Genomic DNA, 26,261 nt, shown 5'->3' on the forward strand with positions numbered 1-26,261 from the left:
ATGTCCAGCAAAGCTGACAAGAAGCAGAAAGTGAGTAGCCGGGGAAGCGCCCGCTGGCGAGCCGCTCAGTCTGCTCTGGCCGCACAGGCTGCGGAGGCCACCCTGCCGGCCAGCAGTGAGTCCCAGGCAGAGCCCGAGTCTCTCAAGGAGGAGCCTGGTGGGTACCTGCTGGGGAGAGGCTTGGAGGCAGAATGTTTGTATTGAAGGAGGGTCTTAGGGCCGGGGAGCAGGTTCTGTTGCTTCTGGGTAAGAAGCAAGGGGTTCAGTGGAATCTCAGGCCTGCTACTAGGTCCCTTGTTTCGTGTTTTCCTCCTGGCCAGCCTTATACTTGTTCTTTCTGTCTTAAAATTTCCCCCCAGTGCACCAAGAGCTCACCAGCCAATCCTCTATGCTAGCCTCTTCTTCCTTATTTCAAGTGTTCCTGGTTGCTCCTACCCCAGTGAAGAGGGTTTGATCTCTTCCTTTTTCCCATTTTCTCCCTGGGTGGCAAAACAAATAATGTTTTCCTCCCATTAAGCCCATCACCATGGAGACTCAGCCTGCTTTGCCATCCTTTGAATCCTAAGCCTGACTGAATCTTTCTCCCATCTGTTTAAGGCTCTTGTATCTCCGCCCTCATTTCGTCAGGGCCTTGGTAGACTAAGGAGGTTCAGGTTCAGGGCCACAGGAAAAGAAGCCTGATGTCTAGATTGAGGAAGAAAAGAGTTTAAAGAGGCTGCCTCTTGTGGCTTTGATCTGAGGGATTCCTTCCTGTTGGGTGAGCTGGGGCCAATAGGGTTGGAAGGTTTTTGGTAGCTGTTGCTGTCACTAGGCTGTCCCTTAGAGCACTGGCCAGTGTAGCTATGACTGTGAGCTAAGGATAGGCCTCCCCTTTTACCTGGGGCTTCTTTACACTGCTAGCAGCCTGTCAAGATGGAGAGAAATAGAATCCCCTTTTAATATTAAAAGTTGAGAGATTAAGCGTGGGCATGGGAGAAAGGGCCAGGGTACACAGGGCCTTGCCCTGAGATCTAGACATTGGAACCATGCAAATTTTTTCTTCTGAGTTCTCTTAAGAGCAGTTTAAAGTGGGACTGGCTCCTAGAAGCTGGGTACCAGGAGCAGGGGGAGGGAGGAGGGAAGGCAGTGAAGTTCAACTTGGAGACTCCTCCGGGGTGGGAAGGGAATGTCAGGGTGTCATGTGATGTTGCTTATATGTGGAATCTAAAAAAAGGGTACAGATGAACTCATCTGCAGAGCAGAAATAGAGTTACAGACGTAGAGGGCAGACTTGTGGTTGCCAGGGGGTAAGCGGGGGAGGGATAAATTGGAAGATTGTGATTGACATATGCACACTACTATATGTAAAGTGGATAAGTAATAAGGACCTATTGTACAGCACAGGGAACTCTATTCAATACTCTGTGGTGGCCTATATGGGAAAAGAATCGAGAAAAGAGTGGATGTGTATATATATATGGGTGATTCACTTTGCTGTGCACCTGAAGCTGACACAACATTGTGAATCAACTATACTCCAATAAAAATTATTAAAAAAAGTAACTTCTAAATGAAAGCACTGACCCCCAAACACCAAGGATCTCTGCGTCCTTTTAGCTCTAAGCCTTTTTATTGTTTGATGTGGAGCTTTCTAGCTGACACTTGATAGAGGTTCAGAGAAGACTTGGGCCTCCAAGGCAGCCCTGAAATGAGCCTTAATCCCTGTACTCAGGACTTCCCTGGCGGTCCAGCGGCTAAGACTCCGTGCTCCTAATGCAGGGGGCCTGGGTTCCATCCCTGGTCAGGGAACTAGATCCCACATGCATGCCGCAACTAAGAGTTCGCGTGCTGCAACTAAAGATCCCGTGTGCCGCAACGAAAGATCCTGCACAGCCAAATAAATAAGTAAATATTAAAAAAAAAAAAAATCCCTGTACTCTTTGGAGTTGGGGAGGGATTGAGGCCTGTCCCACAGGAGACAGAGGGGGCCTACTATGGTCTGAATGTTTGTGTCCCCCCCAAATTCATATGTTGAAATTCTCATGCCCGATATGATGGTGTTAGTAGGAGGGGCCTTTGGGAGGTTGCTTAAATCATGAGGGTGGAACTGTCATGAGTGGGATTAGTGCCTTATAAGGAGCAACTCCAGAGAGATTCCTTGCCCCCTTCCGCCGGACATAAAGAGAGGTCTGCACTCCAGAAGAGGGCCCTCACCCAACCCTGCTGGCACCCTGATCTAGGACTTCCAGCCGCCAGAACTGCGAGGAATAAATGTGTGTGTTTAGAAGCCACCCAGTCGATGGTGTTGTGTTAGAGTAGTCCAAATGGGCTAAGACCAGGCCTAAAACACTTCTTGGTGAAGGATGGTGGGTTAAAGGGCAAACACCCTTTTGAGGTCTTTATTGATATCCTTTGCTTCCTTAAGTGCTCCTCCGTTCCCACTAAGAAAAGAAGTACAGGTTCATAATCCCATATCTGTAATTTTAAAAAGCCCTAAGAACTGAAAGTTTTTTCCCCCAAAATTTGGCATCCAAACTTATTTGGTGGTGAGACATAACCTAAACTGACATGAAGGTATTTATAGTCTATTTAAACCACTTAGTATAAATTTTCATATGTTTTACTGCAGAAATACTGACACTAAAAGTTTGTGGAGTGCTGTTCTAGAGGCCCCAAGATGTGGTGGGGGGGTCTCATATACCATACGGTATTACAAGTCTACATTCTGAGATATACTTGATCCCAGGGGTTTTGGATAAGGGATTGTAGACCTATATTTCAGGCAAATCAGAAAAAATACAGAGAATGAGATAATGAACACCCATGTACCCGTCACCCAATGTGAGAATAAATCATGATGGCAACAAGTGAATCCCTTTGTCCCCCTGCTACCCCCACCCCCGACAAGCCCTTCTCTCCTTCTCCAGAGGTCACCGCTATTCTGAGTTGGTGTTTGTCATTCTCAAGCCTGTTTCCTAAACTTTTACTGCGTGTATCCATGACCATCACATACTAGTATCGTATTGCATGGTTTAGACTTTATATAAATTGTATTACAATAGAGGACAAAACCAGTTTACTCTTGAGATTGTCTCAGTCTCCCTCCTCTGCCTTGTTCCTGTCTGAAACCTTGGATGCCCTTGGCTTTCTCGAAGGGCGTTGGGTTTCTTGGTTACCCATCCCACTCACCACTGAGCTCCTAGAATCAGCTGTTCCATCTTTCTCATGATTTCCTTCCTCGGCCTGTGTGCCTCACTCCCCTCTTAGGTTTTCTTTCTGGAAGTTGGAGTGTCCTGTTCCCCAAGGTCTTTTGGTTGCATCTCATTTGTTCCTTCTTCCTTTCAGCCCACGGGAGATGGGAGGCCCACCAGTTTTACCCCAGTCTCCTGTGTGAGCAACAGATCAGGAAGGAGAGGGACACCCCCTTGGGTTTTATGGAGTCCAGAGTGGGGATGGTGGTTTGCTTGGAGAGGGGCTGATTTCTGTGGGCCCCAACTTCTCCATGTGGGAAGAGGATGGGGGGAAGAATGGCAGGCCAGAATCTGAATGCCTAGAATGACCTTAATACTGACCACCTTCATTCCCCTGCCTCCTTCTGTGCCCCCTCCAGCCCCAATCAGCTTTTTAAAAGAAAATTTAAAAAATATATATATATTTATTTATATTTGGCTGCACTGGGTCTTAGTTGTGGCATGTGGGATCTTCACTGTGGCAGGTTTAGTTGCAGAGAACTGGAGACAGGGACTCGAACAGACATTTGTATGCCCATGTTCACAGCAGTGCTATTCACAACAGCCAAAAGGTGGAAACAACCAAGCGTCCATCAACGATGAATGGATAAACAAATTGCAGTGGAATATTATGCAGCCATAAAAAAGAATGAAGGTCTGCTACGATGCAACAACGTGGATGAATCTTGAAAACATGCCAAGTGAAGGAAGCCAGTCACAAAAGACCGCATATTGTATGATTCCACTAATATAAAATGTCCAGAATAGGCAAATTCATAGACTCAGAAAGTAGATTAGTGGTTACCAGGATCTGGGAGGAAAGGGGAATAGGGAGTGCCTGCTAAGAGGCCAGGCTCTGGTGCAACTTAGAAGTAAAGATATAGGGGCCATGGGGTGCCAATTTCTCAAGGTACTTCAAGTACCTTGAAGTGGAATTGCTCGGTCATATGGTGACTCCGTGTTTAACTTCTTTTTTTTTTTTAATTTATTTATTTAATTTATTTATTTTTGGCTGCATTGGGTCTTCGTTGCTGCTCACGGGCTTTCTCTAACTGTGGTGAGCGGGGGCTACTCTTCGTTGCGGTGCGCGGGCTTCTCACTTCGGTGGCTTCTCTTGTTGCGGAGCGCAGGCTCCAGGCACACGGGCCTCAGTAGGTGCGGCACGCGGGCTCAGTAGCTGTGGCTCGCGGGCTCTAGAGCGCAGGCTCAGTAGTTGTGGCGCACGGGCTTAGTTGCTCCGCGGCATGGGGGATCTTCCCGGACCAGGGCTCGAACCCGTGTGCCCTGCATTGGCAGGTGGCTTCTTAACCACTGCGCCACCAGGGAAGTCCTAACTTCTTTTATTTGTTGTTGTTTTTTGGCTGTGCTGGCCGGCATGTGGGATCTTAGTTCCCCATCCAGGGATCGAACCCGTGCACCCTGCAGTGGAAGCTCAGAGACTTAACCACTGGACCACCAGGGAAGTCTCTGTGTTTAACTTTTTTTTTTTTTTAAAGAACATTTTTTTTATTATTAATTTATTAATTTATTAATTTATTTTTGGCTGTGTTGGGTCTTCGTTTCTGTGCGAGGGCTTTCTCTAGTTGGCGGCGAGCGGAGGCCACTCTTCATCGCGGTGCGCGGGCCTCTCACTGTCATGGCCTCTCTTGTTGCGGAGCACAGGCTCCAGACGCGCAGGCTCAGTAGTTGTGGCTCACGGGCCTAGTTGCTCCGCGGCATGTGGGATCTTCCCAGACCAGGGCTCGAACCCGTGTCCCTTGCATTGGCAAGCAGATTCTCAACCACTGCGCCACCAGGGAAGCCCTGTGTTTAACTTTTAATGGAATGCCTTCATTTTTGAATTTTCATTCTTCCCAGAGCCAATATTGGAGGAACCTGAAATACAGAAAGAAGAATTACAGGAGCGTGAGGTAGACGTGGTAAGTCTGGCTTTTCTCTGAGACAAATATTCCTCCCCAACAACTGGTGAATCAAAGGATCAGTTGCAGAATGGTGTACGAGGAATTCTCTTCAATCTCTCACTACCTTCTCTTTACTTTCTACTGGTAGCCTGCTCACTGCAAATCCAGTACACCGAGTAAAGGACAAAGTTATCCGTGTCCCCTACCCCTCCCAAAGAAGAGGGCTTTCAGTGAGGAAGAGGGCTCTTAGGCCCTTCCTCATCTCTCCACCTTGGGTCAGATTGCAATAAGCTATATCCGTTGAATGGGTGAACATCTGAACAAGGTGAACAAGCTGGGCAGACACTGTCCTAATTGGATACTAATTTCTAAGACATCCTCTTTCTTCCTGTCCTTCAGTTCCCTCCTTTGGCTGAAGAGTTTACAGAAACCACTTGAAATACTTTCAGAATTTGACACTCAGTAACCTCTATACCTTTATTTCCAAGCTGCATCAGAGCCTAGGCACACCCTCAGTTACCTGGGTTAGAAGAATAGAGTGGTGACCTTGAACTTTTTTAAAAAGGGAGAGAAAAGTGACAACTACTCATTAAAGAAAAAAACTGGAAGGGACAGAAAAGTAAAACAAAGAAAGGGAAAATAAAAGTCATAGTATTACTGCCTGAACACATCCAACGTTACTAATTTGGTATATGTCCTTTCTTTCTGTGTAGATTTGCAAGTTTTTTTGTTTTTTAGCAATCCTAACTGTACCACACATTATAATTTTTTATTAGGCTTTCTCACAAAACATTTTTTTATTCTTCATGTTATTATATACTTAAAAAAATACATCAGGCTGCCTTTATTTTTTTAATCACAAATATGTAAATCACAAGATACCTCTTTTTTTTTAGTATGTAGTATTTTCATTACTGTTATTACATACTTTTTGTAAGCATCTTTTGTTTTTTTTTTTTTTTGGTTGCGCAGCTTATGGGATCTTAGTTCCTGACCAGGGATTGAACCTGGGCCCCGGCAGTGAAAAGCACCAAATCCTAACCACTGGACCGCCAGGGAATTCTCTGTAAGCGCCATTTTTTTTTTTTTTTTTTTGCCGCCGTGCAGCGTGCGGGATCTTAGTTCCCTGACCAGGGATTGAATCCGTGCCCCCTGCAATGGAAGCGTGGAGTGTTAACCACTGGACCACCAGGGAGGTCCCTGTAAGCACCATTTTTAATGTTCATATGGTGCTCCATAAGATATATGTATCACAGTTAAATCTTTACTCTTGGACATTTGCCATTTATGATTTTTTTGCTCTCATAATAATACAGTGATGAATATTATAAATAAAACGAACACATTTTGAAATACTTAATATTTCCTTAAGTTAGATTCCTGATTATGGAATTCCTGAATCGAAGAGTAAAGAACATTTCTAACACCTCTAATACATAATGCCAAATTGTTTTTCAAACAAATTGCATTTTTTTGCCCTCGCACTAGCAACAAACCCTTTCCAGGCCTGGGTGTTGCAGTTTAGCAAAGTTTTTTTTTTTTTTTTTTTTTTTTCTGGCGGCATCCTGCGGCTTGTGGGATCTTAGTTCCCTGAGCAGGGATTGAACCTGCGCCCTCGGCAGTGAAAACGTGGAGTCCTAACCACTGGACCACCAGGGAATTCCCTAGCAAGGATTTTAAAAAAAATGATAGGCAATAAATGATATACCTTTGCTATGTTTATTTGTATTTCTTTGATTTCAAATGAAATTGAACATTTATTTCACATTTTCATTTTCTCTTTTTTTATGACATGATATGTTTGTTCATATCCTTTCGTCCATTTATTTATCTGGGTCTTAGTGTTTTTCTCGTTGGCTCTTCATGTATGTATTTATATACGGAAGATTTTAGATTACTAGCTAAATTTTCTTGACCTGGAAACTTTAAGTAAAAGGGATTCCTTCTCATCTTCCAGAAGTACTGGGAGAAGGACGGGGTGACTTCTCAAGTTCACCGAGCTAGATTTTTATATCCTTTAGTTTTCTTTTTTTTTTTTTTTTTAATCTGTGTGTATTTTTTTTAAAATTAATTTATTTTTGGCTGTGTTGGGTCTTCGTTTCTGTGCGAGGGCTTTCTCTAGTTGCGGCAAGCGGGGGCCACTCTTCATCGCGGTGCGCGGACCTCTCACTATCGCGGCCTCTCTTGTTGCGGAGCACAGGCTCCAGACGCGCAGGCTCAGTAGTAGTTGTGGCTCACAGGCCTAGTTGCTCCGCAGCATGTGGGATCTTCCCAGACCAGGGCTCGAACCCGTGTCCCCTGCATTGGCAGGCAGATTCTCAGCCACTGTGCCACCAGGGAAGCCCCCTAGTTTTCTTAATTTGTTTAGTAGTGTTCAAAATAATGCTGTCTTTTTTCTAGCCACCAGTTATGATTTATTTGCCATCCAATTGATTTGTTCTTTGGTGTTTTCCAGTCTTGTCTTTTCCCCTCCCTTTTTCTTTTTTCCTCACTGATATGCCAGTTGACTTTTGCCCAGTATCACATACTTATTCCAGTATCCTGTGGAGGCCACATCATGGAGAAATTGCTCTTTTACCCTATCCTTTCTTCAGCTTGTCATCCCCTTGCTCCTAATTGTTTTCTTTGTTTGTTTGTTTTTTGTTTTTAACATCTTTATTGGAGTATAATTGCTTTACAATGGCGTGTTAGTTTCTGCTTTATAACAAAGTGAATCAGCTATACATATACGTATATCCCCATATCTCTTCCCTCTTGCATCTCCCTCCCTCCCACCCTCCCTATCCCACCCCCCTAGGTGGTCACAAAGCACCGAGCTGATCTCCCTGTGCTATGCCGCTGCTTCCCACTAGCTATCGGTTTTACATTTGGTAGTGTATATATGTCCATGCCACTCTCTCACTTTGTCCCAGCTTTAATGGAATATTACTCAGCCATAAAAAGAAATGAAATTGAGTTATTTGTAGTGAGGTGGATGGACCTAGAGTCTGTCTTTACAGAGTGAAGTAAGTCAGAAAGAGAAAAACAAATACCGTATGCTAACACATACATACAGAATCCTAACTGTTTGACTCAGGCTAATATCCTACATGTTCCCTTGATTTAGTTTTACTGTGAGGTTGAGGGTTGCTTGATAAGACATTTTTACAAACACAGGCATAAATGAAATATCTTGGGAAGATAATATCCCTCAGTCTTCCTCCATGATCCATTCTATTTTTACTGGTAGAGGGAAGAGAATCTTATTGTCTTGTTTCTTCGAAGGCTTGAAACCTGTCTTTCAGTCCGTTCTCAGCTTTCCCTTCCCCGTTCTGAAGCTGTCTGACTTCTCTCATCCCCCACGTCCTCATACGTGACAGTGGATGGGAGAAGTGACCCATCCTAACAGCTGTCCCTGCTCTGGCCCTCTGCTCTCCTTCTGCAGAAGCCCCTTTTCCTGTCCCGAGCTGTGCTGACAGGACTGGCAGCTGCCACTTGGACAGAAGAGCACAATACCATTCTGGAACACTTTGCCCAGGACCCTTCGGAGCCCATCCTCACCATCTTCATCGACCCCTGTTTGGGGCTGAAGCTAGGTCTGGGGATGCCTGTGCAGGTACGTACTCCGCCGTCCAGACCTCAGGGTGTTCTCCCAGGGGGCTGAGGGTTCTGAGGATCTCTGTCGTCTGTGAGTCTTATCTCCTGTGTACAAGGTCTGTTGAGCCTCACAGTGTGTCAGACACCCTGCTTGGCAGCAGGGTACAGAGAGGAATGAGGCAAGGTTTTGCTTTCGATGATCTCATGGTCTAGTGGGGAAGACAGACATATAAAAAATATTTACAGTATATTATGATGCCTGGGCAAAGCTTTATAAGAGCTTTTTTGGAAGCAACTAATGTAGCCAGTGGAATGCCGGCAGGGCTTGGTGATGGAGGTGATATTTGAGTTGGGGATGAAGGGTAAGTAGGATTTCATCGAGGTTGAGTATGCTCATCCAGGTAAAGAACACTTTATGTGCAAAGAAAGAGGAGTTGTGGGAAATGATACTGGAAAGGTGGGTTGGGGTCAGCTTGTGATGGGCCTTGTATGTTATGCTAAAGAATTTGGCTTTATCCCAGAGGGAACTATTGAAGGCTTTCATGGGTTAGATAGATAACTATTCCAACAATGGGGAGGATACATTAGTGAAAGGTAAACCATGGGTAGGGAAACAGTTAAAAGACAGAAGTATAGTAAAATGGTGGTAGAATATGGGTGGTGGGTGAACAGGTCATTATTGTAAAATTCTTTTAGTGTTTCTGTATGTTGGAAATTTTTAGAAATAAAATTTTGGAAAAGAAAAAGGCTATTGCTTTGCTTTTATTGGCAGCGCATATGCAAAAATTGAAATGATAATGAAGATTAGCATGGCCCTGCTCAGCAACATAATTTGTGAAGCTTCCACATTAAACAAAGCCCAAAACAGGCCATGGCTTTTTCCTGTGTACTGGCAATAATCGGCTATAAAGCATCATGAAAAAAATATTTCATTCACAAAAGGAACAAAAATTTGCAAAAAAAAATTTAGGATTTATACGAAAGAAAACAACTTTGTTGCAGGCCAAGAAAGAAGATTTAAATAAATGATGAGCCCTATCCTGTTTCTGAGTGGGAATCTTGATATTATAAAGATCATTCCATCCAAAAAAAGTATTGTTTTAATGCAACTCCAATCAAAGTGCCCCAGACCCTAGATCCCTAGTATAAAGGATTATTTAAAGTATATCTAGAAAAATGAAATGAAAATAGCAAAAAAAAAAAAAGATGAAGAAGAAAAGTAATGTAGGAGACCTGTGAATATGAAAATCTTTTATTAAATTACAGTAATTAAAATAGTTAGATTGGGGCACGAATATGTATTATATAATCAACAGTAAAGAAACAGAGAGAGTCCAGAAACATATATGTAAGCATTTTCTACAAAAATTGCATTTAAAATCTGTGGGGAAAGATGGATTATTCAATGAATAGAATTGGGAAATGTGGAAAACAAAGGTTTTCTATTAAAAAAATCTAGTGGGGCAAGGGGGAAATAGGGAAATGTTGGTCAAAGGGTACAAATTTTCTGTCACTACAACAAAGGCAATAAAAGCAAAAATAAACAAGTGGGACTACATCTAACTAAAAAGCTTCTGCACAGCAAAGGAAATCATCGACAAAATGAAAAGTCAACCTATGAATGGGAGGAAATATTTGCAAATCATATACCTGATAAGAGATGAATACATATCTAAAATATATATAAAGAACTCATACAATTTAATAGCAAGAAAAAACAATGTGATTAAAAACTGTGCAGAAGAATCGAAAGGACATTTTTCCAACGAAGACATACAAATGGCCAGCAGGTATGTGAAAAGGTGCTCAATATCACTAATCAGAGAAATGCAAATCAAAACCACAGTGAGGTATCACCTCATACCTGTTAGAATGGCCATCATCAGAAAGACAAGAGATAACAAATATTGATGAGGATGTGGAGAAAAGGGAACCCTTGTGCACTGGGAATGTAAATTGGTGCAGTCACTATGGAAAACAGTATGGAGGTTCCTCAAAAAAATAAAAATAGAACTACCATATGATCTAGCAATTCCACTTCTGGGTGTATATCCAAAGGAAATGAAAGCACGATCTCGAAGAAATATCCACACCCCCACATTCATTATAGTTTATTTATAATAGCCAAGGTATGGAAACAGCCTAAGTGTCCATCATTGATGAGTGGATAAAGAAAATGTGGAATACACACACACACACACACACAGAGGAATATTATTCAGCAATGAGAGAGAAAAAAAACTTGCCATTTGCAAAAACATGGGTGGCCTTGTAGGGTATTATGCTAAGTGAAATAAGTCAGAGGGAGAAAAACAATTACTATATGATCTCACTTATATGTGGAATCTAGAAAAAAAAAACTAATAGAAACAGAGAACAGGACAGATTGAGAAACAGAGATTCAGATGGAGGGAAACAGAGGACAGATTGGTGGCTGCCAGAGTTGGGGATGGGGGAGTAGGGAAAATGGATGAAGTTGGTCAGAAGGTACAAAATTCCAATTATTAGATAAATAAGTTCTGGGGATGTAATGTACATACAGCATGGTGACTCTAGTTAAAAAAACTGTATTGTATATTTGAAAGTTGCTAAGGGAACAGATCTTAAAAGTTCTGACAAGAAAAAAAAATTGTAATTATGTAAGGTGATAGGTGTTAACGTATTGTAATCATTTTGCAATAAATATACATATCAAATCATTACGCTGTATACCTTAAACCAATACAATGTTATAGGTCAATTATATCTCAATAAAACTGGGGGAAAATTGTACAAAGTTTCAGTTATGCAAGATTAATGAGCTCTGGAGATCTAATATACAGCATGGTAACTATGATTAATAATACTATAATGTATAATTTGCTAAAGGGTAGTTCTTAAGTGTTCTCACTACAAAAAAAAAAAAGAGAAAGAAAATGGTAACCATATGGGATAATGGATATGTTAATTAGCTTGATTGCAGTGATCATTTCACAGTGTATATGTATGTCAAAACAGCAGGGTGTACACCTTAAATATATACAATGTTTATTTGTCAATTATGCCTCGACAAAGCTGAAAAAAATCTATTTAGCATGCCAAAAAATATTCTAAATAGATCACGGATTTAATTGTATTCTCCTGGGGCAAGATGGACAATTGAAAAACTTCCTTAAGAAATTATTACTCTTGAATACTTGATAAATAGTAAAAAGTAAAACGAGAAAACAACAACAAACACCCAAGAGTAAACAAACAAGGAAAGAAGCAAAATCTAATCTAATAAACTTTAAAAGTGGGGACCAATGAAAGGTCTATGTACTGACTTATGGAAACCGTCCTCCCTGCAGGAATGGTGGACGCCCCCTAGTGAGATGGAGTGAACCTCGGTTTTTTACAAAATCTGAAAAGAAAGAGCCCATGTATTTTAACAAAGATTTTACACTGTTTTAAATTAGCCTTAACCATCTGCCCATCCCCTCATGCAGTTATCTTAGGCTAGAGAAAAGTGAATGAAACATAAAATACCCAACCCTTTCACTTTAACTTCTAGGGGGAAATGAAACTGGGCTCTCACAGTGGGACATCAGGAAGTCACCCACAGTACTTTAAAGCAAAAAGAATGAATTCAGAGAGCTGCGCAAGCATGAGGCAAGTGAAAAGAAATTGCATGGCAACTGCAAGCATACTGCATCAAGGGAGAAAAAGAACAGAACAAAACATGCAAAAGAGGAAAACATAACTGAACAGAAGGCAATTCCTCACAACAGCATCATGTTACAGTACGACTTAATAAGAACACGAGTTTAATTTTTTAATAAGCTGAGAGACGAAATGATAAAACGTGAGAATGAAATAAAAGGGAGACTGCAGATTTTTGAAATAAAGAAAGCAGCATGTTTACATGTTAAAATTAGTAGGTTAGAAACAGCAAGGAACTGAATAGCTACCACTGAAAATTGGAACAGATGTAGAAGAGAGGCTTGAGATAATTACAGTGTATGCAGAAGAAAAAACCAATGACAATACAATTGGAGAGAAGTTAATAGGTGTGAAAGACAGACACAGGTGATCTAACATAGGGTACCAACTAATGAAACAATATAAATTTAAAAATAAAATACAGAGGGACTTCCCTGGTGATGCAGTGGATAAGACTGAGCTCCCATTGCAGGGGGCCCAGGTTCAATCCCTCCCTGGTCAGGGAACTAGATCCCACATGCATGCTGCAACTAAGAGTTCACATGCCATATCTAAGGAGCCCGCCTGCCACAACTAAGACCCAGTGCAACCAAAAAAAAAAAAAAAAAATACAGAGAATTTCCCTGAACTGCAGAAGGAACAGAATGTGGGAATTGAAAGGACATACTTTATTCCACAAAAATTTGTTACACAGTGTTTAATGTCAATACACGTCTTAGTTAGGTTACTTAAATTCAGGGAAATTAATTCTTTGGGAACATCACCTATGTGGTATTCCTGCCAAGAATATTTAACCTGCATCTAATAATGAGGAAACAATCCAATAAATCAAAATTAAGGGACATTTTGGAAAACAACTGGCCTGGACTATTAGAAATATCACTGTCATGGTAGAAAGAAAAAGACTGGGAAACTATGTGGAATTAAAGGGGACACAACCATGTGTGATCTGTATTGGATCCTGGATGGGAAGAAACCAGCTGTAAATGACATTATTTGGACCACTGTGGAAAATCGAATATAAACTGTGTATTATATAAAGTATTAAATGAAGTTAAATTTTCTGAGTGTGATAATTACAGTGTTGAGAATGTTGGAGAATATCCTCCCTTTTAGGAGCCATATGCTGAAGTATGTAAGGGTGTAGTTTTATAACGTCTGCTGCTAACTCTGAAATGGCTCAGCAGAGAGAGAGGGAGAGAAAATGAGAGAGAGTGCAATCATGCACAAGTACAGCAAAATGTTAACAATTAGTGGATCTAGATGAAGATCATGTTATTGTTCATTGTGCCTTTCTTGCAACTTTTCTATGGGTTGGAATTTTTTTCAAAATAAAAATTTGGGAAAAAATTATTTAGGCCTCTAGTCAAAAACCCAAATTATCTACCAAGGGGAACCATTAGGCTGATCTCAGACTTCTCTGAACACCCAGAAGTTACACCTACGAGTTCTCCAGGAACCATAGTGTAACCCAAGGGTATAATTCCCAGCCTAGATGGTCAAGTATAGAGGCAACAAATAGGCAGTCATTTTCATTTTATTTTATTTTTTATAAATTTATTTATTTATTTTTGGCTGTGTTGGGTCTTCGTTGCTGTGCACAAGCTTTCTTTAGTTGTGGTAAGTGGGGGCTACTCTTCGTTGCGGTGCGCGGGCTTCTCATTGTCGTGGCTTCTCGTTGTGGAGCACGGGCTCTAGGCACGCAAGCTTCAGTAGTTGTGGCACGTGGGCTCAGTAGTTGTGGCTTGTGGGCTGTAGAGCTCAGGCTCAGTAGTTGTAGCGCACGGGCTTAGTTGCTCCACGGCACGTGGGATCTTCCCAGGCCAGGGCTCGAACCCATGTCCCTTGCATTGGCAGGCAGATTCTTAACCACTGCACCACCAGGGAAGCCCAGGCAGTCATTTTTAGTCTTGAAAGAACCCTACTTTGAAAAGCAAAAATGACATCATCAATGGAAATCCAGTTCATTAAAGAATGAACCAAAAAAAAAAAAAAAAAGGAATGAACCAAATAGAAAACTCAGGAATAGAGACTCTGTGAATATTCAATTCGTTTAAATAAAGAACTAATACTAAATAACCATGGTAATTATGGTTATGTTATAGAATGTGAATGTTATCAACCTGGACAATGTAAAAATAATAGTATAACAAAAATTGGGAAGTGGTGAGAAATGCAAGAGAGTAAGAGGATGCCAATGTTCTTGTCATTCAAAGCAGCGAGTCAACTGAACTTAAAATTGGAAGGTAGTGAGAAAACTAACCTCTTTTTATTCATTTATTTATTTATTTTTTGGCTGCATTGGGTCTTTGTTGCTGTGCGTGGGCTTTCTCTAGTTGCGACGAGCGGGGGCTACTCTTTGTTGCGGTGCATGGGCTTCTCATCATGGTGGCTTCTCTTGTTGTGGAGCATGGGCTGTAGGCACGTGGGCTTCAGTAGTTGTGGCACACGGGTTCAGTAGTTGTGGCTCCCAGGCTGTAGGGCGCAGGCTCAGTAGTTGTGGTGCAGGGGCTTAGTTGCTCCGCGGCATGTGGGATATTCACGGACCAGGGCTCGAACCCGTGTCCCCTGCATTGACAGGTGGACTCTTAACCACTGCGCCACCAGGGAAGTCCTGACCTCTTAATATTTTTCATAAGCTTTCTTATAACCTTAGAAAGGGGTCTTTTAGGAAGAAATCTCTCTTAGAGATAAAGAAACATTTATTTGAAGCTCAACCATTTACTATAGTCACATCAATGTGTTTTTATTCTATTAAACCCAAGTAAAATTAAATTTAATACCTTTAATTACAAATAACATGATCCTGGGGCTTCCCTGGTGGTGTAGTGGTTAAGAATCCGCCTGCCAATTCAGGGGACACGTGTTCGAGCCCTGGTCCAGGAAGATCCCACATGCCACGGAGCAACTAAGCCCGTGCTCACAACTACTGAGCCTGCGCTCTAGGGCCTGCAAGCTACAACTACTGAGCCTGTGTGCTACAACTACTGAAGCCCGCGTGCCTAGAGCCTGTGCCCTGAAACAAGAGAAGCCCCCGCTTGCCGCAACTAGAGAAAGCCCGTGTGCAGCAACGAAGATCCAACGCAGCCAAAAATAAATAAATAAATAAATAATATTTTAAAAAAAATAGCATGATCCTATTTTGAAATAACTATTTTAATTTATTTTTCTGTATATATATATTTATATCTATATATATATATATATATATATCTATAGAGAGATGTCTGGAATAGTATTTTCTCTAATGATCATAATTAATGTCTGGGTGGTGGAATTTTAGATGACATTTAAACTTTTATCTTTGTACTTTTCTGCATTGTTTCAGTTATTTATAATTAACATATCATTTTAACAAAAATAATAATTGTTAAGCTTTTTAAAAAAAAAAGAAATACAAGGACTTCCCTGGCAGTCCAGTGGTTAAGACTCCGTGCGTCCAATGCAGGGGGCGCAGGTTCAATCCCTGATCAGGGAACTAAGATCCCACATGCCGCATGGCATGGCCAAAAAAACCCAAAAACAAAAAAAAATGCCAAAATTTAATTCTGGGTAGTGGGAAGATGAATGATTATGAATTTCTTCTTTGCATTTTATTTTCAGTTTTTAAAGTTAAATCAAGTATAAAGAGTAGCTACAAAAGTACTAAAGAAAAAAAGACAGGTGAATCTGATCTTAGAGTGGAAATGACTTTTCTAAGCATGTAGAAGTCAGAAACTTTAAGAAGTTTTAACAACAGGAGAGTTATACATTTCTGAATGTAAACAACAACAAAAACTCGGCATAAACAAAACTGAAGAATAAGTGAAAAATTGGGGGAAAAGTATATGCAAGTGAAATGGAAAACCCTAGACAGTTGTCTCTTACTTTTGGTCCTTCTCCTTTCTGGTTTTCCTGTATCCTTTTCCTTCCATTTATCCATCCATCCATCCATCCATCCGTCCATCCATCCATCATTTATGGAGCATCTAATATGTCCCCGTCACTGTGCTAGGTCTGGAGCCAAGTTGGACAAAATACACAGTCCCTACCCTCAAGGCATGCTCTCTGCATTTCCTCCCCACATCTCTGTATGTGGACTCTGTTATGTCCCTGACAAGAACAGGAAGCACCTCATGTTGCTTATATTTGGAGAAGGATTGGATACGCTAAGGGAATGTGACGAAGAACTCAGCCAGGCTTTCATGATTGGAGCCTCAGATTCCCTTGGGTATCATGGCTGGGCCTGGACCCTGAACCCTGATCTACTGTCTTTCATGCAGACCCAGAACCAGATTGTCTACTTCATTCGCCAAGCGCCAGTTCCCATCACTCCAGAGAACTTTGAGGCGACTGTGCATTTTGGGACAGTGCGGGGTTCCTACATCCCAGCCCTGCTTCGGCTGCTCAACGGCGTCTTTGCCCCTCAGATCTTTAGAAACACAACCTGGCCCGAGAGCATTCGAAATCATTTTGCTTCTCACCTGCACAGGTTCTTGGCCTGCCTGACAGGTGAGTGGAAAGACTGGAATGCCTGCTTTCTCCCCAGTCCCCACCAACAGTAGAGAGAGTGAGGCAGGGGGGAGATTGATCCTGAGTACCCGCGTTGCTTGGCACAGAGTAGGTGCTTGGAATGTGTTTGTTGAATGAGTGGAACAGGGTACAGAGTTTGCCTTCTAATCCAGGTAGAATTTCCTGCTGTAGAACAGTTGGCCAGACCTGCTCAGAGTTGGAAATTTCCAAGAGTACATGTAGGGTAAGGGGAGATGGGGGAGGGCAGTAGGGGGAGTACATGTGTCATAGAAGAGAGTGTTGAGGGCATGGTATAGATCTTTGACCATATTTTGTGACAGTCTCTTATTATATCTCAGTGAGGTATCTCTGCCTTCTGCCATTTTCCCGCTTGATATCAAAAAAGCATGAGTCATAGTTTCTCCTGCCTGCTCTCCTGAAATGCGTAGACTTCCTGGACCCCAGATCATCAACCATGGTTGGAACTGGGGTGGCATACACCCATCGCCCTCTGTGAACTCTCATGGTCCTTTCCTTTCCTTAGATACTCGGTACAAACTGGAGGGGCACACTGTTCTCTACATCCCTGCAGAGGCCATGAACATGAAGCCTGAGGCGGTGGTTAAAGACAAAGAGCTGGTACAGCGACTAGAGAGTGAGTGGCTGGCACTGCCCATGTGTCGGGGCTCCTAGGGGAGAGGTGGGGGGCAGCCCAGAGGCTGGGACAGGAGTTGGGTTAGGAGGGCTCTGTAGGGGGAACAGGGAAGGACACAACTGGGGAGTACTGCAAAGAAATGCAGGAGGTTTTGTCCTCTCCCCGGCAGCCTCCATGATCCACTGGACACGACAGATAAAGGAAGTGCTCAGTGCCCAGGAGACCGTGGAGATAGGAGAAAATTTAGGTCCTTTGGAGGAGATTGAGTTCTGGCGCAACCGATGCATGGACCTGTCTGGCATCAGCAAACAGCTGGTGAAGCCGGGAGTGAAACACATAGAGTCCATCCTGCGTCTTGCCAAGTCATCCTACCTGGCGCCCTTTATGAAGCTGGCCCAGCAGATCCAGGTCTGTGGGTGGATCGAAGGATGGAGGCTTGCCAGAAAGTAGACAGCGGTTGGGACAGTGTAAGGTGCTAAGAAGAGAGAGTCAACATAGTCATCAAAGGCAAAGATAGATGCACCCAGTGCTTGGACTTGGACTTGTGGGAGAGTATAAAAGTGGTAGAACACAAGGTCCCAAGGAGCTTATAGTTTAGTTAGGGAGACTTCTGGTTACTCAACAAATGTACTACATTGAGTGCCCTCTCTGAGCCCAACCCATACAATCCAGCTGAGAAATAAGACTTACACAAAAGAGATGACTAGATGGCCTGGGGCCAAAGACAAACCCACGCGGTTCAGCCGGGAGAGCTGCAAGAGAAACACTTCAAAAAAACTAAATTTGGTGTAATATGACAAGCTGATTATCTTAGTATTGGGACACACAGAGATCAGAGTGGTCTGTAGAATACAGAGAGAGAAGCCCTGTCTTCCTAGGTGGAATCTGAAGCTGGTATTGAGGGAACTGAGCCACCGTTAGGTGGAGAAGTCTAAAACCCTCGTTGAGAACAGGGCAGTGAAGGGCCTGGGTGACAACCACTGGGCTGAATGAGAGTGATATCCAGCCAGTTGATCAACAGCTATTGAGTGTCTCCTTTGTGCAGAGTTAGAGTTCAAGGGGAAAAACTAGAGAAATAGACGCAAAACCTGAGCTTGGGGAATTCCCAGTCTAGTGGGAGAGACGGGACCCACACATGAGAAAAGACATAAAAATATTTTTGTAGAAACTAGTAAGTGAATAAAAGCAGGTATGTACAAGCTCTGGTCCTGAAGGGTGGCAGAGACCTGAGGTGATTGGCACCAGGTAGGGTTAATTGGGAATACTTCCCGGGAGAGGCAAGTCGGGATGGGGTTTGAGGAGGATCAAAAGCGCTCGCTTTGAACCGGTTCTTTCCGGGGGGTAAGTCTTCTCCTGGTTTCTCTTTACCGCCAGGATGGATCTCGTCAAGCACAGTCAAACCTGACTTTTTTGTCGATCCTGAAGGAACCCTACCAGGAGCTGGCTTTCATGAGGCCTAAGGACATCTCTAGTAAACTCCCAAGGCTGATCAGTCTCATCCGCATCATCTGGGTCAACTCTCCCCACTACAACACTCGGGAGAGACTGACCTCCCTCTTCCGGAAGGTGTGTGTCTGCAGAGGGTGGGCCAGAGGGTTATAAGGGGGTGGCCGTATTAATAGGACGCAGATTTCTGGAGAAGGCGGAATTCACCGGCAGACATCTGCGGTGAAAAGGTAGTGAGGAATGCCCTTCAGGTTGGACGGAGACCACAGGCTTTTGCCTGCATCATCAACTTTAGTGATGCTCGGAGTTGGGGCCTGGACTGGACATTTTGCTTCCAGACGGACGTAGCCCAGGCGGGAAGAGGGGCTTTGCAAAGAGGCGTAGATGGAGTGCAGGGAGGGAGGGGGGCACGAAGGACAGACTCCCAGGCTGAGTTGTACTGGAGGGGAAGACCCACTCTTTCTCGTTTCCAAAGATGGAACTCGCAGTGGGCGAGAGGCAGACTTAGGAAGGAACACCGACTTTTGAGGAGCAGGAGCCGGCACATTTCCTGGAGGGCAGTGGAGCCAAAGAGTGGGGGAAGGGCGCTGAGCCGATCGCTGGCTAGAAATGCAGCTGCAGAGCTGGGCTGAGGCAGGCAGTGGAGGTGGAACCCAGAGGTGCTGCCACTCCAACAGTGGAGGGCCAGGGGCGAGAGGGGTATCGGGAGCCAAATCCAGAAGTAGGAGGCTGAGACCTGAGGCGTGGTCTTGGGGACTCCGAGAGAGGGTGGGGTGCAACTAAGGCTGTGAACTGAGGCTGTTGGGACCCCATCTGCAGATGAGCAATGAGATCATCCGCCTGTGCTGCCATGCCATCTCCCTGGACCGGATCTTTGAGGGATACGTCATTTCTAGCAAGGAGGACCTACAAGGCTGCATCTCCTGTTGTCACGCCTGGAGAGACCACTACCTACAGGCTGTGCAGATGCATACCCAGTACGACGGGCCTCCCCTAATATCCTGTGTGTTACCCACCTTGTCGTTCCTATAGCGGGCAGATTCTGAGTCCTTTTGCTTGCACTTTAAGCCTATGGATTATATTTTTCTAGAGTTTTTACATGGGTCCGAGTTTTCTCTGTGGATGCGGATATTCTAGCTCCCAGCCATAGGTCCTCCTAACTCTAATAACCTTCTCCCTGATCCCAGGAATCCCTCCTGGTCTTTTCCTCCTTTCTTGGCCCTGAAATCTAAAATTCCATTGTGTATAAACCTTCTCTTAGAACTGAGATGTTTTGTTTCCTCTCTGGCTCTCCTCACCTTGAGTTTCTTCTCTTGGGGTTCAGGAAAACTGTTTCTTGGGGTCTCATTTTCTAAGGCTCCCCCTGAACTAGGACTCATGTTTCTAGCCTGGCCTGGGCAGGTTGGTTAATGCCTCGTGTTCCCGCTTCTGACTGGTCAGTCTTTCTTCCGACAGGTTCTCCCGCTGGGGCTGGGTCCTAGACCAGACCAGCATATTTGCCCAGGTCGATGCCTTTGTGCAACGCTGCAAGGACCTTATCGAGGTGGGAAGACTGTCAGGGAAGGAGACTCAAAGCCAACAGCAGACGCTCCAGGAGCTGGGGGAGCTGGGGCTGAGGCTACACATAGAACTTGCTGCTTTGGTTCTTTTCACATGACTGTGTGCCTGACCACCATGCCGTGCTTTGAGACTTTTGCCTGTTACCACTGCCTTAGTATCTCATATTTCATTCTGCAACTAAAATTCACCCCGGTAGCCCCTTGCATCTGGTTGGTCCTCCTTAGTTTTTAGCCATTTAAAGCTAAACCAAAGAGCTCAGGACAGAGAGGTTCAGAAAGGAGGGCAGGAAGCCTCACGCTGACTCCTTTGCAGGTATGTGACTGTCAGTTCCATTTCGCCCGCTGGGAAGATGGCAAGCAAGGTCCCCTCCCCTGCTTCTCTGGCGCCCAGGGGCCCCAGATAACACGGAACTTGCTGGAGATTGAGGACATCTTCCACAAAAACCTGCACGTGCTGCGAGCTGTTCGCGGGGGCATCCTGGACGTCAAGAACACCTCTTGGCACGAAGACTACAATAGGTGAGAGCATCACAGGCAGGCCTCCGGGGTCGAGCAGGGAAGGGAGGTCAGGGAGGTGAGAGCAGAGTGTGCTGGGGAAGCGTGGAGGCCACAGGTCAGGGATGGGGAGGGCAGGGGAAGTGCAAGGAAGGAGGTGGCCTCTCAGACTCAGGGTTCCAGAGTCAGCCTTTCTGGGCTTGGATCCCGGTTCTGCCACAAACTAGTTACGTACGTTGTTCTACCACCTGGGGCCTCTGTTTCCTCACCTATAAAATACAGTTAGTGATAAAGCCTACCTCATTGCACTGTTTTGAGCGATAAATGGATTAATGCGTGTAAAGCACTCAGTGCCTGGCACCTAGGAAGCCCTCAGTACGTAACGCATAGAAGTCTTACTCAGGGGATGTCCTTGGGGGCAGGCGAGGGCACCCACCCTTCAGCATGCCTCTAACGGTGCAGGTTCCGGGCTGGAGTCAAGGACCTGGAGGTGATGACTCAGAACTTGATCACCTCCGCCTTCGAGTCAGTCCGCGACGTGGAGCACGGGGTGCTACTGCTGGACACCTTCCACAGGCTTGCAGCCCGAGAGGTGCGGCTGCCCGCCTGCTTCCTCCACCCCCGGTTCTCTTATGCCTTCCTTCAGTTCCTCCTGTTCCTTCCAGACACCATCCAACCTCCGTTCACGCTCTCCCATGTCCTAAATGGCCAGTGCCTCTTTTCTTCCGCTGTCCCCCCAGTGTCCGGATGCCTTGGGAGCGGGACTCCCGCGGCAGGGGTGTAGCTTTCCTCCAGGGTGGAGCTGCAGGGAACCCGCATCCCTGGGTGTGTTGTCAACTTCCTCTTCTTCATCAGACTATCAAGAGAACATATGACAAGAAGGCGGTGGATCTCTACATGCTGTTCAATAGCGAACTGGCCCTCGTGAACCGTGAGCTGAGCAAGAAGTGGCCGTACCTGGAGCCCTACATGGCCCAGCATTCAGGGCAGGCGCACTGGGTGCGGATCCTACGGCGTCGCATCGACAGGGTCATGAACGTAAGCCTGGCCTTTTCCAGAACTTGTTCTCAGTGCGGCAATGGTAGAGTTTGCAGGCTGAGCCCAGTGCGGGGGCGGGAGTGGGGTGGGGGGGAAAGGCTGGGGGTTGCCTCCAGGGAGTGTCCCTGGAGAGGTTTCCTGACCGAGACTGGGTCTGTCCAGAGGGTGGCAGACGTAGTGATCTGTCCTGAGGAAGGGCTCGTGCTACTTTTTGACCTTGTGCCTCTTAAATCCCTCACCTCCTGTGATGGACTTTCTTTTCCCAACTTTTTTCCTCGAGCTGAATCTCTGTGCTTCTCTTTCTTCATTTGGACTCCCTCTCTCGTTGTGCCGTGGCCTCTTCCTCTCACCTTTCCTTCTGGCTCCACCTTCCCTCCGAGTCTTCCACATATTGTCGGAGTGTCTGTGTGTGTGTCGGGGGGGCGGGGATGGGGGTCTCAGGGAGATGGTGACACGGAGGAATGTGGCAGGTGACTCCAGCCATCCCTGGTTCTTCCCCCGCAGTGTCTTTCCAATGCTCATTTCCTGCCCCACATCGGGACGGGAGAGGAGAGCGTACACACCTATCAGCAGATGGTTCAGGCCATTGACGAACTGGTTCGAAAAACCTTCCAAGACTGGACATCAACGCTGGACCAGGACTGCATTCGGCGGCTGGAAACGCCGTTGCTACGAATCAGCCCGGAGAAGGCGGGCATGCTGGACGTGAACTTTGACAAGTACGACACCCTCCGTGGCTCCTTCCCACTCTGCTTGTCCTGTCTTTAGCACCCTTCCCTTCCCCAGCCCTCCCCAGAGTTTAACTCCTATCTCTTGGTTTCTCTCTCCATTCTTCTAAATCTCTCTTATCCCATAATATGTTTACTACCACTTTTTAATTTTAATTTCACATTTTATCTTCAAAAAAACTGATTAAAAACAGAAAAAACCCCAGTAACCTACTCAGCCAGTGATGTAGGTGCTCTGCCACTAGGTGGCCGCAATGGCTCAGCGAAACCTTCCAGACTGTGAGCCACCAAGGGGCCTTTCCTGAGAACTGAGGGGCTGTCAGATCATGTCCTCTCCTACAGCTTTAAAATCATGACATTTTCATATCACCACTGTTTTAAATTTGATTAATCCATTTATTAATTATTCAAAAATATATAGTGAGTGCCTTCCACATGCTAAGAGCCGAGATGGGCACAGGGAATGTGTCCAGTGGCGAAGTCCCTGCCCTCTGTGGCTCTGTAAGTGAACAGTTCTACCCTGGAGCCATGTCTCCTTCCCATATAAGATGCAGAAGCGAGAAATAAAGAAGGAGCTATGTAAGGCAGCTGACTACAGAGATGACAAACTTTCTTTTTATTTATTTATTTAATTTATTCTTGGCTGCATCGGGTCTTAGTTGCGGCACGCGGGATCTTCGTTGAGGCATGCAGGATCTTTTGTTGCGGTGCGTGGGCTTCTCTCTAGTTGTGGTGTGTGGGTTTTTCTCTTCTCTAGTTGTGGCATGCAGGCTCCAGGGTGCGTGGGCTCTGTGGTTTGCAGCACGCAGGCTCTCTAGTTGAGGCGCGTGAGCTCAGTAGTTGTGGTGCATGGGCTTATTTGCCCTGCGACATGTGGGATCTTAGTTCCCTGACCAGGGATCGAATCCACGTCCCCTGCACTATAAGGCAGATTCTTTACCACTGGACCACCAGGGAAGTCCCGAGATGACAAACCTGATGACAGCATTTTCCTAATTGGAAGGAAATAACTTTCTCCTTGATTGGTTTGGGCTCCCTCTGGTCATCAGCGAGGCCCTATAGAAAGGTTACTTCCCGCACTTCTAGGCTGTTGCTACTAGATTTGGCTTTAACTCATGGAATGTCCTTATCTGTTGGGGCAAATGTATATAGAAGGGGCTTTGCCAGAGAGGGCCTGCGTGGAGATGGAGTCTGGGACAGAGACCCTGAGTGTGTCGTCCTGGGAGCCAAAGGCAGAGTAACCATGGGGGAGATGACACATGAGGTCTGAGGAAGGAATCAAAAGAACTGAGACGGAGAGACAGTGCTGAGTGTCAGGTCAGAGAGATGAGGGTAAGGCAGGAGTGAGAAGCCACACGGATCAGGAAACAGGTGACAAGCAGAGTGTGAAGATGAGGGTAAGAGGTTTAAGATAAGCCTTTGACCAGGGAGGGTTGTCGAGATCTGCTTTGATAAGGTTCATGGTTTTCTGAGGTATGGCCAAGCAGGATCCCGAAAAAATGGCCTCATGAATCAACAATAAGATTTTGAAGAGATGGGAGACTAGGCCAGGGTTACCCTGGCTGTGACATTTGCAACCACATAATGAGGTTGAATCTGCAAGACACATTGTCCCATCAAGCTGGGTACCCCCAAAGGCACTGAGTTTGGAGAGGCACCCAGACATGCCTGGAATCACATGAATATGAGCACACACAGCCCACCAGTTGCCCTTTTCCCATGAATTAAACGATTGTATTCAAATAACAGAATTTTATTAAACATCAATGATCGCTATTTACATTTTAAGTATGAAAGAAAACAAGAGTTGAGAGAGAGGTAAAGAGGGGCCATAGGTCAGCACTGGTTGGTGGCTACTTCTTTCTAATCCTCAGGGCCAGCCTGTGAGAGTGAATAAAGCATAAGCGTCAGTGCCAGGCAGACTAGAGTTCGAAGCCTGGAGCAGGTCTGTTTTGCTGTGTGACCTCAGGCAAGCACTGCATTCCTCTGAGCCTGAGTTTCCTTATCTACTTAAAAAACCCTTTTCTGATACGGTCATGAGGCGAGATGACATGTAGAAGTCCTTGCAAAAAATAAACAATCAAGAAACATTGTTTTCCCTTCAAAAAAATTGCCTCATAAAACTTGATGTGAACACAGTATTTTCAAAACAAATTTTGCAAGGTGATATAATAGTTTTAATTTTTAAAACATTTTCACCTTTTAGAAGGGGTAATAAATGCACGTTGTAAAATTCAAAAGTCAGAGCTGAGAATGAAAAATCTCCCTCCACTGCTGTTCCCCAGTGACTCTGTTTCTCTCTAAAGAAAGAGTCAGGGGCTTCCCTGGTGGCACAGTGGTTAAGAATCCACCTGCCAATGCAGGGGACACGGGTTCGAGCCCTGGTCCAGGAAGATCACACATGCCGCGGAGCAACTAAGCCTGTGAGCCACAACTACTGAGCCCGCGAGCCACAACTACTGAGCCCGTGCGCCACAACTACTGAAGCCCACGCACCTAGAGCCCGTGCTCTGCAACAAGAGAAGCCACTGCAATGAGAAGCCCGTGCACCACAACGAAGAGTAACCCCCGCTCGCCGCAGCTAGAGAAAAGCCCGCGGGCGGCAACGAATACCCAAGTCAGCCAAAAATTTTTTAAAAAATGAAATAAATTTTTAAAAATACATTAAAAAAAAAAAAGAAAGAGTCAAGGTTACCAGTTTCTTGTGTAACATCCCAGGGATAAGAGTGTATGTCTATCTAAGTGTACTTTTTAACATGAATAGTAGCATACTGTCCTCACTGTTCTATACTTTCAAAGTGTTCTCAAAATGATTTATTTAATTTTTCCATTATAAAATTCTTCATCCTTTTAGAAGATTTGCAGAATGCAGAAAAGTAGAAGGAAGAAAAAAATTCCCCCAAAGATAACCACTGTTAAAGATTTGGTATATTTTTTATCACTCCACCCCGCCCATTTCATATGGTTGCTTTTTTTTAATTTTTAAAATCTTTTTTAATTTTTAAATTAAAAATTTTAAACTACAAAAGTAGTGCATGCTCACTGTGAAAGAAAAAAAAAAGAGATTGATGTAGAAGTATATAAAGGAAAAACTGAAAATCCAGCACACAGCCCCACTCCGTAGAAGTAACCATGATTACCATGTAATCAAAAATACACGCTGCACACATAAAACAGGATCCCATTATAAACAGTATTTTTGCAACTTGCTTTTTTTTTTTAAGGTTAACAATATGTGTGGGAGATTTTCCATTCTGTATGTACAGAACTACATAATTATTTTCCATGGCTTATAGCATCCCATGATTTTGCTGTACTGTAATTTAATCCATCAGCCCACTACTGATGGACTTACAAGTTGTACTGTTTCCATAAGGTTCTTGAATATTCTGTGCTGGGAGCTTTCAGCTAGGCTTCCTGCATCTTGTTCCCTTCCCCCCACAGTGGTGTGTCCACCTGATGTTTGAGCTTTGTGCCCACGT

The 26,261-nt window shown here is 44.6% G+C and overlaps 1 protein-coding gene across 1 annotated transcript in view; it reads left to right on the forward strand.

Annotated features, from left to right (window-relative positions):
* The window catches only part of DNAH2 (dynein axonemal heavy chain 2), a 94,689-nt gene continuing 68,428 nt past the window's right edge, over positions 1 to 26,261 (forward strand). The window contains exons 1-11 of the mRNA XM_036838348.1: positions 1 to 157; positions 5,067 to 5,128; positions 8,535 to 8,705; positions 16,630 to 16,858; positions 17,403 to 17,513; positions 17,683 to 17,921; positions 18,888 to 19,079; positions 20,832 to 21,037; positions 21,476 to 21,605; positions 21,869 to 22,051; positions 22,556 to 22,770. Coding sequence (XP_036694243.1) covers positions 1 to 157; positions 5,067 to 5,128; positions 8,535 to 8,705; positions 16,630 to 16,858; positions 17,403 to 17,513; positions 17,683 to 17,921; positions 18,888 to 19,079; positions 20,832 to 21,037; positions 21,476 to 21,605; positions 21,869 to 22,051; positions 22,556 to 22,770 — 1,895 coding nt within the window. The remainder of the gene's footprint in view (positions 158 to 5,066; positions 5,129 to 8,534; positions 8,706 to 16,629; positions 16,859 to 17,402; positions 17,514 to 17,682; positions 17,922 to 18,887; positions 19,080 to 20,831; positions 21,038 to 21,475; positions 21,606 to 21,868; positions 22,052 to 22,555; positions 22,771 to 26,261) is intronic.

Source organism: Balaenoptera musculus, chromosome 20, assembly GCF_009873245.2.
Source record: "Balaenoptera musculus isolate JJ_BM4_2016_0621 chromosome 20, mBalMus1.pri.v3, whole genome shotgun sequence".
NCBI classification, from domain to species: domain Eukaryota; kingdom Metazoa; phylum Chordata; class Mammalia; order Artiodactyla; family Balaenopteridae; genus Balaenoptera; species Balaenoptera musculus.